General features: G+C 39.2%; 1 protein-coding gene across 1 annotated transcript in view; it reads right to left on the bottom strand.

Moving 5' to 3' along the window:
* Positions 1-12,482, bottom strand: part of LOC122790796 (alpha-1-microglobulin/bikunin precursor) — a 227,648-nt gene extending 215,166 nt beyond the window's left edge. The window contains exon 1 of the mRNA XM_044058418.1: positions 12,299-12,482. Coding sequence (XP_043914353.1) covers positions 12,299-12,409 — 111 coding nt within the window. The 5' untranslated portion in view covers positions 12,410-12,482. The remainder of the gene's footprint in view (positions 1-12,298) is intronic.
* Positions 12,483-13,595: the final 1,113 nt, after the last annotated feature.

The raw sequence follows: 13,595 nt of genomic DNA, 5'->3' as shown, positions 1-13,595 counted from the left end.
GTGACCCTGGAGTTTAATAGCCTAGGCAGAAATCTACAGTTTTTGAGAGAGAGGGGAGACCCCCACCCCACATTACATATAGTATAATTCATGAGGATTTTGGGGGGGTGCCGCAGACAGTGGCAAGTCACCTTATCTTTCGAAGTCAAAAAATTAAAAGGAGGCACATGTGTACTCTTACTCCTAGCATGCTTTCTTATTAATTTTCTTCCTGTCATTGCAAGGCTAGATTGCACTTAATATTGCACTACTGACCCCCCCACTTCTTGGTAGCATGCCTTTTCCTCTACAGAGAGTAAATGTTCCAGTAATGTTTGGGGAATAGTCAAGAAGGCTGAAATATAGCAAGATAGCGTGGAAGTTTTTTTCATAGAAATTATTTGCAATAGTTGGCAATATGGGATGGTAAAGAAGCAGCCCCCTCCACATTGTGGGTTTATTTCATATAGCAGCAGCAGAGGAAGAATGAGTTGTCATCCATCTTCATCATCATATAGTGGTTGCTGGGACATGGGATTCATACTCTGGTATTTTAGTTACTATGGTTCTGCCTAGGCCTACCCTAACTTCAGAATTTCCACCTAGCACATTTAGAGAAATGAGAGGCTCTAGGATTAATCTGGTGAGAAGGCAGCAACACTAGAATTGGAGGTGAATTAATGAAAGAATGGAAAATGAGGGAAAGGGCAGTTATCTCACAAAAGAAGGGAAAACTATTTAAGGTGAATATTCTGGAAGAGGTACAAAATGGTGTAGGCAGTGAAGAACAGTTAAGGCTAAGAATGGACATGACTTGAGCAGAGGCAGAGTTGACACCGAGAGGAAATTGAAGGTTGGAGACCCTAAAGATAAAGCATGGCTTTTCACATAGGTGGAGTTTGATGTGGTACTACAATTGAAGTAGATTAATATGGAACATGGAAAGAGGAGGCTGGAGGTTGAGAGGCCATAACAGTATAGGACTGCTGTGGATGTACAGCTAAAGAAGCTTGAGCAGACTAAAGAATTCTACAACCCAGTTAGGCACCAGTCAGTGCTGAAAGAAAATCTTTGTCAATTTGCAGAGCAACCAAATTATGGAAACCCATATGGTTGACAGTTTCAAACCATTCTGACTGAGCTCACAACACAGTAAGAGGAAATCTGCCCTTTTCCCCACTATAGTGAGATCTGAGTTGATAAAAATAATTAAGGGGTGTGGAGGGTGGCGAGTAGGAGCTTCCCGCTGTAAAAACATTTTGTTTGAAGTTGTTTGGGTTTATCAACAAACTGAATTGTCAACCATACGAGTTTAAACAATTTGGTTGTTTGATAAACTGAGCTAGATCCCTGAAAGAAACCAAGCAATAGTAACTGCAATACGGAACCCATTCAAGCAATAGTAACTGCAATATGGAACCCAATCAAGCAATAGTAACTGCAATATGGAAGACGGAGACCATATCCTTGTGGTTAGTAATTTGTCCAATTTCAATACATTTCTAAATTTTTAATTAAGGTTTTAGCAAAGAATAAAAGCTGGAAAAGTGCTTCCTATAACTTAGAAGGGGTAAAATGGTTTCGAGCCCAATAGATTGCTAACAGTTAATTGGTGGAGGCTGGCAGTTTTTCTTGGTAGAGAAAAACAGAAAAGTACAGAGGTGGGCATATTGCTTGACGTAACTTTCTACATTTTACATTGCAAATTTCTATTTGAGGCAGTGGAAATAAGATAATTTGAGCAAAATGTAATTCAGGGAGTTCCAAAACTACATACAAATCCTGTGTTTAAAGTGTCTCTGAAATGGGGCCTTGTCATAACTGGGCCTATAGTAAGAGGTATGACACCGTGTTGCACACCCTGCATGAGCTCATTAACTACTCTAATAGAAGTACTAACATCAGAGGTCAAGCAGTATTTATGGGAGGAGGAGAAAGAGAAGAGAGAGTGTTTTGTATATGTTTGTAGATGACTGGTTGCTGTACAGAGATAAGGTAGACTTAATACTACAGAAAGTGTTGGAGGTCTTCTGGAATTTGGACATATATCTGCATTACAATTGATGCAGGTAAAAGGTGATGGTAAGGGTAAGGAGAAAGCAGTGTAAATTTAAACCCGCACAATTAAAGAAGCTGAATATTGTAAACACCTTGGATGGGCAATGAAGGAGTATTTGGAAAGACGTGCACTGAAAATCTGAATCTACTGAAGGAGATAATTGAGAAGGTGTTTCACAGTAGGATTAGGACTTTCAATATCATCTGAGGGAGAGTCAGGATGATGTGACTATTATGATCATGTCCCCCATGTATTCTGTGTTTGGAAGCTAGCAGTAGGGGTTAAATATCTAACATTGTTGAGGATATGGGAATTAAATGTGTTGGGAGAGAAGGACAGAATTAATAAGAGCACATATGCTGACAATTTATGGCAAATAAGGATTGATTGACTTGGTAAGGTTTTGTCCTAACTTTTCATTTAGCTCAGATTATACAGATTTTAGACTGTATGCAGGAAAGTGAAGAGGAAAAATATGAACAAAATGGATCCCACTTAGAAGTGTCTGTAATTAAAGTAGGGATCAGATGTTATGGCCGAGAGATTGCATTTGAGGTCTAGGTAACGTGAAACCATCCAGAGAGTACTCAACATAACATTTACAAAAAGTGAAGAACAGGTAAGGAAGAGTATTAATATAAAAGATCAGCTGCAGGAAATACCTGAGCATATAAAGACATCCAAAGAGGGGCAAAAAGAATTGGGTTTGGGAAGTAACTACTGGTTCACGTATGTGTGTATCTAGTCAACATGCATAGGCGTAGGAAATGGGGACAGTAAAGGAAGTTTGTCTTTAAGTTACATGGTAGAGTGTAAAGTAGTGCTGGCATGATTACAAGGACTTGTGGTAAAAGAAAGGGAAAGTAATCCTTATAGTAGTGAAAAACAGATGGAAGGATAATAAATATTTAACAGTAAAGGATTGCAAGACGCATGGTTTGGCATAGTCACTTAAAATGGTCTAAGTTAACGGGCCAGCTGCTGCAGGTAAACTACAACTAGTGTTTCATTTTCCTTTGGATATATAATGATAGGAAGAAACTCATCACTGCTGGAAATGTGGCTTCTGGAAGTAGGTATACTACTCACCTTCTGGAAGGTAGGTGAAGGAAAGTTAGGAGCACAATACCTGGATGTGTAGTAGCAAGTTTAACAAGGGTATTAATTGCAAAAGACTGAAAAATACCACTCACTAACACTTGCTCTGCAAGCTGCGGTTTTGTTCATGGGTTATTAGGTGAATGCTACTTTCATACTAAAAGAATGGAATAAGGTATTCAGTGCATATGGATTACTGCAGGATGTATGAAAAGTTGGCTGATGACATGTATGGATGATACCGGAGTTGAAAGACAGCTGATCCTATATATAGGAAATGTAGTTGAATGTTCTGATTCAACAATGTTTTTTGAAAGTTTATTCAGTTTAGTTCTTGTTTCTTGAATGATTTCTAGTTTGTGTTTAAGATTCGTTCAATATAAAAAAGCACTCATTCAGTGCACTTATTGCCCTCTAACTCAGTAACTTTACTTCATACAGTGGAAACAAATTCATAATTAAATTAAAACTAGCCGGACAGTTCATATTGCTGAACTGAGTTGTAGCTGTCTAGAATCATGACTAGAGTAAAATGCAAAAGCTATTTTCAAAATAGCCAAATGACCCATGCTCCCCATAAGCAAAATGTCCTATTTTACCCTAAATTAAAGAATTCAAAAACTATCCTCCATTGTCATCATCACATATCCTCCTGATCTCACCAATGTATATAGTAACCTAGCCTTCAAACTTGCCTTATTCAGACCTGCAACATTATCTTCATTCCAGGATGACAGACCATTCCAGCCCTTCCAGTCTACAGCTCAGATGGTGTAGAGGTGTGTTGCTGTGATTGTATTGCACAAGGTCCTGGGTTTAAGACTTGGTAGTTATGACTTTTTCAAACTTGCAGTGTTAAAAGATTGTACTGCATTTTATTTTTCTGTCTTTGTTTCATTGAATATTGTGGTCTGTCTCTCTCTCTCTCTAGTTATTTATTTTTCTATTTAATTGTTTCATAGAATACTGTGGTCTCTCTCTGTTTCTGCAGTTAGTTTCCCACTCACTCTCCTTGTTCTTGTTTTGGTATTAATCTTGGTGGCTTTGGAAATGCCTGCTCTTCCTTTAAATTTGTGTTTTGAACACTCCTCCTGGGTCTATCTCATTTGCTCACTCAACCGATTGCAGTGAGATAATATTTTGACTTAAGACACTCATACCAGTCCCATCTGTTCAGCTATATTGCAGTCTAGTGTCACTAGCTCATTCTACCTAATACAGAGAGAACATTTGTGAAGGGCAAGCCACTTAGGTCCTTAATTTTGAATTATGTTCTGTTTCTCCTTTCTCCCTTTCCACTTTCCAAAAAAAAATTCTAAGCTTGTTTCCTTCCTTTCCTGTAACTAGTCTAGTCCGGATACAGATTTGCTGTAACCAGGACTGTTTGTAGGCTTTTGAGCCACCAAAAACTTTCTGTGTTGGAGGGAAGCCTTCTAGCTTATCAGTGGGAGTGCTAAGCACTAAGTAGCCTATCTTCCACAAGAGTGGTTTCTGGCCCAGAAATTGTAGTTTATTGGCCGTTTGGCAGTTTTTCCATCTCTTTCAACTTACTGGTTTAAAAGCCCATGTTTGCACTAGTTTCCCATCTTTCCTGTAACTAGCCTATTCCAGATACAGATTTGCTGTATCCAGGACTGTTTGTAAGCTTCTCCCCCCCCCATGCCTTTCTGTGTTGGAGGGAAACGTTCTAGTCTATCTTCCACAAGATCCAGATACATATTCTTAGTTTTAGCACTTGAATTTGCTTATTCGTGCTCAGCACTTGTTCAGAACTTGTTAGCACTAAATAAGCTACAAATTAGTACAGCACTCAACCTTCCTCTACCTAGAGGAAAACTGTTTTTGTACTTGCTTAGAACAAAAAACAGCTCTTATACTCACTTTCCTCGCTTGTCTAGAGGAACGTAGTTTTTTTATTCAGGCATGTCCAAGTGTCGGCTCCCATTGTTCTCTCCTGTCTATCTGATGAATCTGGGCATCTTGAGGCAATGTAGCAATTGCCTCATGTACACAGACAACCCTCTCCTCCTACCACCCAACACCACAACCTGTGAGAGATGCACTTATCTAGCCAAACCTGGAACTTGACAGTCGAGGAGAAGGTGAACACTTGCACCATACCACACTCATCACATAGTCCTGCTAAACCTACACCACCAAAATCCACACATAGAAACACAAAAACATTCGCAGAGGCTCTCAATTATCTGCTCAAGCAACAGAGACCTCCCAAAGCAGAGACACAAGCAACCTCCACCTCCCCAACACAACCCAGATGAGACACAGCCCACAGACTCAGTTTGCCAATAAACCACAGCCCATAGGGCAAAACAACATACCCATCACACTGGTCCTATTTGACTCTATAGTCAGGTACACTTATGTCCCACTCACCAGGCTGAATAAGGAGAAGGTTACTTTCAGCTGTCCGTCAGGTGCTAGTATCCACCACATAACCCATGCAATCAGGTCACTCCACAAGTATAAATATGACTCTGTCATTGTCCATGTTGGTGTGAACAACCTGAGACCTACCTCCCTGGACTACATGAAAAGAGACATGGAAGAGCTATCTGATCTTGTAGCCCAGGCAGGTATGACCCTAGCCCTGGGTAGCATCCTGCCATCACCCAAAATAAGATAGTAAAAGGGCAAAATGATTGACTTCAACAATTGGCTAAGTTTCTGGTGTCATTCTAAGGGGAGCCATTATCTGTCTGCCTGGGACGACATGGTTGATGGACCTCAATGCTTTGCCAGAGATGGCCTGCACCTGTTGCCCCTGGAATTCTGGATTCTGGCTAAGGGTCTTGCTGCCCCTATAGTACCTTTTTTAGGCACGGTTCAAATGACAAATTCACCACCGTAACAGGAACAGGCAAGCAAAAACTGAGGGTAATTCTACTCCATGCTAGAAGTCTAACTCTCAAAATGCATTCACTCGAGGCACTCCTTAAAATGGAGAACATCGATATCTGTGCAGTGACTGAGACCTGGTTCAAGGCTCTAGAGAGCACCCCTGCATTACCAGACTATAACTCATACCACACTGTTCGGCCATTTAACCTGGACCAGAACAATAAAGGCAGAGGTGTGTCCATATTCATTAAGGATATCCACGCCTCCATGCTAGTTGCGCAGCATGATGCATCCAAGGTTATCCAAGTGCAACTAACTCTGGGCAAAACTGCAATCTAAATTGTAGCTTGCTACAGATCCCCCACCATGCCCCGGGATTCCCACTTCTCTTTTCTTGATATACTGGAAAATATTAGGGTTCAGACACACACCCTAATGGGTGATTTCCACTATCCCATCATTAACTGGGAAAACTACTCGTGTACCACCACCTTTGCTCAACACTTTCTGGAATTCATAAATTCCAGTGCCCTGGATCAACTTATCCACACCCCCACCAGGGGCAACAATATCCTAGACCTAGTCATTACCAACATGAGTGACCAGTGTTCTACACCTGAAGTAAACTCCTCGTTGGTCAGATCCCGACCATAAGCTAATCACCCTAGATATCTGCATCCCGCCCCCACCCACCATTAAGGAAACCACTATAAAAAAATTTCTCCAAAGCCAACTTCATGCTGCTTAAGACAGAAGTGGCGAACTTCATGACACCCATGCAGATGGACAATGCAGTTACAACTGCTGAATCCTACACAAATGCTCTCTATAAACACTTGGACAAGTTTATGGATTGTGCTATCCCAAACAGAACTAAGACGATATCCTCCAAAAAAAGGAAGCCAATCTGTTGGTCCCCTGCCATAAACAAACTCTACAACAGAAGGAAGAAACTGTTGCAAAAGAGAGCAAAATCCCACGAGTGGAGAAGCTCCCTGGTCAGCCTCAGTAAGAAGTTGAGATCCCTTATAAGATCCTTCAAAGCTAGCTACAAAAACAAAATCTCCACTGATTCTAAGGGCAACCACAAAGCATTCTATAACCATGTCAGGAATCTCAGTGGCAACACCCAGATCTGCTCTGAGTTGCAACACAACGGCGTGAAAATTACAGAACCAACTGATATTGCCAGTATCCTGGCAGATAGGTTTAGTGCTAAATTTACCCTCCTCTCACCCCATAAAGGGCCCATATCTATACAGGAAGAATGCAGAGACCCTGTAATCACATCTATGCAGGTAACAGCTGCGCACTCTAAAACCAAAAACACAGCATCCATGGGACTGGACAACATCTCAGGCTGCTTTTTACATGAACTTCAGAACGAACTGGCTCCCCACCTAAGCATCATGTTCATTGTCTCACATCAGGCTTTCTGCCCACAGAATGGTGCACAGTAACAGTTATCCCACTCCACAAAGTGGGAGCCACCACTGATCCAGAGAACTATTGCCCCATTAGCCTGACGAGCCTGCTCTGCAAGGCCATGGAACGTGTATCATCATGGAACTCATAAATAGACATTGGTAACCTCCAACCACTGGACCCCACCCAGTTCGGGTTTGTGAAAGGCATATCATGCCTTCTGAACCTCATCGACTTTGAGGCAGTCACCAAAGCCTTAGATGAGGGTAAGGTGGTCCACACAGCCTATCTTGACCTCTGCAAGGCTTTTGACACCATCCCCCATTCTTGAATTATAGCTAAACTCACTAAACTAGGTGTAAATCCCTACATCACAAGATGGGTTGCCAACTGGCTTACTGACGCAACAAACACGCTAAAAATTGCAGACTCCAAATCTAACTTCAAACCAGTGACAAGTGGAGTACCACAGGGTTCAGTCCTGGGACCTCTCCTGTTTGATATCTACTTCTCTGAAGTATAGGCTAACTCAGAAGGCCTCTGGCTAACGATGTTAGCAGATGACTGCAAACTAGGAGTCATAGTAGAGTCCCCAAATGATGTGGACATACTACAGAAGAGCCTCACTGAGACAGATGGCTGGTGTCAGAGGCATGGCCTCAATCTTGGTGCCAAAAGTACATTGCCATCCTTTTAGGTAAAAACTCTATACCCATGAACTACCACATAAACGGCAGTCTAAACGCCGAATGTGTGATGAGACCTTGGGACCCAGGGGGACAATAGTCTCTCCTTTGATAATTACATCGCCACAGTAGTCAGGAAATCCTATGTGGCACACCATCACAAAAGGGTTCTCATCTAGGAAAAAAAGAGGTCCGTGTTCCCCTCTACTCGGCACTCATTAGACCCATTATAGAGTACAATGCCCCTTTTGGAATGTACCTCACAAGACATCCACAGCAACTGGAAAGGCCACATAAGTACCTCACAAAGAAGATTACTGGCCTCAAACAGATGCCCTACACTGACTGTCTCAAACTCCAGCTTTACTCTGTAGCATGTCTCTGCCTAATATATAAATCTATGTTAAGCCCAGAGCTGTTGGACATGCTACACCTAAAGAAATCCCAATCCCTCTGAGCTACACGCTCTAGGGACCTAAACCTTGTCACCACAATAAACTGGACATGCTGGGGGGATAGATTCCTGTCCCAGAGACATCCTATACTCTGGAACAAGCTACCAGTCTGTCAAGCAAAGTTCCTCATTAGCACTCTTCAAGAAAAATGTTGAGTGGATGGGAAATAGGAACTACACCCCATGGATCACTTCTGTCGCTCTGCTTGACAGGGGCACAGAAAATTAACTTTCTTGGGTGGTGTAAGCCAGGGATCCTTGTTGGCTAGGCTTACTTAGGCCCTTGGGCCGATAGCCTGGTTACCTACCTATGAACCTATAAAAGTGGCTTGGCTCCCTGCTAACAAAGTTGCAAGATTTTTTTCTGTTCTGTGTGAGGTTGAATACACTTATAACTTCATCATTTATTGACATTCTGAGCCCAAACATCCACTCTGGCACCTATGATACCCCATTTCAAATCAAACTACTATAATTGTAGAGTTTTACTTGAAAAATCCATGTCACACAGTGACTGCATATCACCTTTTAAAAAGAACTTGGTTACGCTTTAGAATTCCTGGCATAGATTCATAAGGTGAGTATTTTGATAGGTTCTGGCAGCCTGTAATATTTTAGGAAACCACTAAGACTCTGCAACTCATTTGGTAAACCCTTCCTGATAACTTCACTATAGTTTAATTTCCTTACAAACATTCATCCATCTATTCATTAATCCATCCAAATCCACTGCATTGTCAAGAGATTTGGGATGCATGGCTATGCTTAAAAGGCCCTTGTGCTCGTTAGCCTAGTAAAAACACCTATGAGAGAGAGAGAACATGCCCTATAAAGAAACTTATATAAAGTTGTGGGGATTAGTCCTGATCATGCCAGTCCACCACAAGTTGCAGGCATGTGTTCCCACAGCACAGAAAGTTGTAAGAATTTGGAACATCAATTAACTTGCATGTCTTTTGGTATACAAGAAGAAAAACCTGCAGAATTGCATCTAGAAAATCAGTAGTACAGGGAAATAAACACGATATTCCCATAAATATGTAAATAAGAAGACATTTTGTTTTAAGGGTAGATAGGATGTGTGAGAAACTAGAGTGATATAAAGTACTGAGGAGAAATAAGATAAAACTGCAGACTTTAGCAAGTAGAAAACAGATGGGAAGAATTTATAAAATTGGAGTTGTACAAGAAGTAATCGGTTAGCAAATGAAGAAATACAGATATAGTATGAAGTGTTAAACATCATGAAGATTTGGGTTTGATTATGTCAGGATACATTTGCATACTGTTAGATTCTGAACAAATCACATACTCCCAGGTTACCCTTAAAAAAAGATTTACATACAAGTTGATGGGCCATATTCAATAAGGCCTACACTAAGTGTACATGAGTATGTATTCAAGAACATTTTTTGTGCATTCAAGTCACTTAAAGATTACGCTGTGTACACATAGTGTACACTTTGTGGTAACCCTTATTAATCACCATTAATATTTAAAGCTTCAAGAAAATCAGTAGGAAAACTAAAATTAGGAGGAAGGTGAGTTATATCTGTGTTGTCTGTTCACTCAGAACGGTGTACAATTATTGTACACACAGTGTAGGTGTTATTGAATCCCGGGGATATGTTTAATAAAGTGTATGAGTCAGAAGCATAAGATTCTGTTCTGTTTATTTTAATTTTGACTTTGAGATGTTAATAAACTGCCAAAAATTGAGAGCAAATCTGTTAACATGTAATACAGTGGTTGCACACTGCTATGCATGTGAGTTACACGCCTGTAAAGCTGCAAATAACTATTCCACTGCCGTCCTGTTACAAGTAGTTGTGTAGGCCAACATGAGTTTGCCTTCCTGTTACAAGAAGTTGTGTAAGTCAACATGTTTACCCTCAGCCTACACAACATGAGTTTACCCTCCTGCTACAAGTAGTTGTGTAGGCCAGCATGAGTTTACCCTCCTACTACAAGTAGTTGTTTAGGCCAACACTAGTTTTCCCTCCTGCTACAAGTAGTTGTGTAGGCCAACATGAGTTTAGCTTTTTCTGTCTGTACTATGCTATAGACCTTCATCCTGTCATTTACCACAGTAACCTTTCTGTAATCTTAATCAGATCAGCACATCTTTCATTTAGCATCTTATCTTTGGGACCTCACCCACTAGGTAAACTGTTGGACTTTTAGTGTTAAACCCAAGCTATCAAAGGCCCAGACATTTTTGTAAGATATGGCTGGCTGATTTCACAAGGTTTTCATATCTGGCTTTCAATGAGCAGGTGATTCTTGATAAGCTGGTGAACAATGAAATTGGTTGAGGTTTATTTTTTTGGCAGTGAGCATGCATTTTAGTTATTACAGAGACCGTGATTTGGAGTGCCTTATGTATCTTAGATTTTCTAGAAATTTTATATCTTGATGGTCTCACAAGATGTTACAGAAAGTCAGACATTTAACAAATCTGTCACATTGTATAGTCCTATATTAATGAGCAAGTCTGAATGCAAGTGGAATGGGTAAGACAGGAAAGGGGTTTAACTGCTATAAGTAGAACTTCCCAGACATACAGTCGTGTTCATTCTGCAAAGTTCACAGTGAGCAGTGAAACTCTTCCAGTACAAAGCGTTTCATTTTTGTCCTTCGTATGTGTGTGTGTGTGTGTATGTGTGTGTATGTGTGTGTGTGTGTGTGTGTGTGTGTGTGTGTGTATATATATGTGTGTGTGTGTGTGTGTGTGTGTGTGTGTGTGTGTATATATATGTGTATATATATATATGTGTGTGTATATATATGTGTGTATATATATGTGTGTGTATATATGTGTGTATATATATGTGTGTGTGTATATATGTGTGTATATGTGTGTATATATATGTGTGTGTATATATATGTGTGTATATATGTGTGTATATATGTATATATGTGTGTGTATATATATGTGTGTATATATGTGTGTATATATAATTTATTATACACATATATATATATATATATATATAATTTATACACATTATATATATATATATATATATATATATATATATATATATAATTATACACATTATATATATATATATATATATATATATATATATATATATATATATATATATAATTTATTATAAACATATATAATTTATTATAAACATATATAATTTATTATACACATTATATATATATATAATTTATTATACACATTATATATATATATATATATATATATATTATACACATATATATTATACACATGCATATGTGTATGCAACTGTACTTGTGTATGCATGTCTTTATATCTGCGCATGTGTGTGTCTGTGTAAAGTACTGAAAGCTTTGCATATGCAGTCATAAATTTGTCTTTGAATTAAAACGGAATAGGATAAAATAATTTCATATTTTATCTTCTCTAACTTAAAAAAGAAAATATTACTATAATACAAAGCTGATAATGCTTTTGTCACTATAATGGTTGCATTCCAGCTATTAGATCCCTAAGGAGTTAAGCTGAGTTACAGAGAAACAAAAGCCAGTTGAGTTTTAAAACAAGTTTCCAACTTTAAAGTCCATGCATTAGAATCCCATTATATTTTGTGATACAGAAGATAACTTTATCTGAATAATCAAAACTTTTAAATCCTCATTATTTATAATGTGCATTCTGGCTCACATTTGCTACGTTGCTAATGTCAGATCTCTTTAGACATGATCCAAAGAAGTAGGTTTAGCCATATTTCATATGCTTACCCTTGATTGGTCAAAGTTTTCCTGCACTTGAATACTGTCTTCAGACAGAATTGGGCTCCCGCTGCTAACCTTAAGAAAAATCGCTGCAAGCAAGAAGATATGCCACTTCATGGTGAAAAGTGTCTCTCTGTCCAAGTAAAACAGCAGATTGACTCATCTGAGACCTAGATGTTTTAGTATTTTAGTGAAATGATTGTCTCATTATTGACGTCCCGGTTATTGACTTACCTGGGTCTAAAGTCTTCTTTTCAGTCAACATAATGTGATATGGTAAACAAGTCTGCATTTGCATAAGTTTGTTTAGGTGACCTGTGTTGCTACACTCTAACCCATAAGACTAGACTTCTGTATTACTTGCTTTGGCTAATTCTTGTTATTTCTTTTATTTTACATTTGTTGACCGGGTTAGTCTGACTGAGCTGTGAGGCCCATTTTTAGCAGAGACTCTGTGAGAAAAGCTCCACAGTAAAATACAGTATTTAATAATCAGAGAAGAATTTGTACAAAACAATAATTAAATATACATATAGGGTGAGTATAGTTTTACATAAATTGGAAAGGTGGTTGAGAGAAGAGCAGACATAATACCAAAGTATAAAAGAACAATATATTAAAGCAATTTGCAATGAAATAAGAGTCTGTTTTCATTTGGGCAAGTTGTAGATTCTGTAAAGGAGAAAAGTAAACAAAGAAGAGAATTTGAGAGGAGGGGTGATTGGAATAGACATAATATTACAGAATGAGCTACACATTCTTGGGGTATTTATTTCAAAAAGTTGCAAATATGTCTGTTTTAGTTCTCAGTCTCTGATGGGTTCTTGGAGTTCCTTCCACCTTAACGGTGGCAAAAGCAATTACATGGTCAAAATTTTACAATTATGCAGATAAGAAAGCCATATGATGATTTTCTGGACTGTTCATAGGTAGGTACTAGGCTATTGGCCCAAGGGCCTATGTAAGCCTAGCCAGCAAGGTTCCATAGCTTACGCCACCCAAGAAAGTTAATTTCCTGTGCCACTGTCCAGCAGAGAGACAGAAGTGATCACTGTGGTGTATTTCCTATTTCCCATCCACTCAGTGAGATTTTTCTTGGAGTGCTAATGAAGAACTTTGCTTGACATAGATGGGTAGCTTGTTCCAGAGTATGGGAAGTCTGTGGGACAGGAATCTATCTCTCCAGCATGTCCTGTTTATTGTGGTGACAAGGTTTAGGTACCTAGAGCGTGTAGCTCATAGGGATTGGGATTTCTTTAGGTGTAACATGTCCAACAGCTCTGGGTTGGACATAGCTTTATAT

This window comes from Protopterus annectens, chromosome 16.part0, assembly GCF_019279795.1.
Source record: "Protopterus annectens isolate FY-2018-M chromosome 16.part0, PAN1.0, whole genome shotgun sequence".
In the NCBI taxonomy this organism is placed as follows: domain Eukaryota; kingdom Metazoa; phylum Chordata; order Ceratodontiformes; family Protopteridae; genus Protopterus; species Protopterus annectens.
The sequence above is the reverse complement of the archived record's forward strand: the minus strand, read 5'-3'. Positions and strand labels throughout refer to the sequence as shown.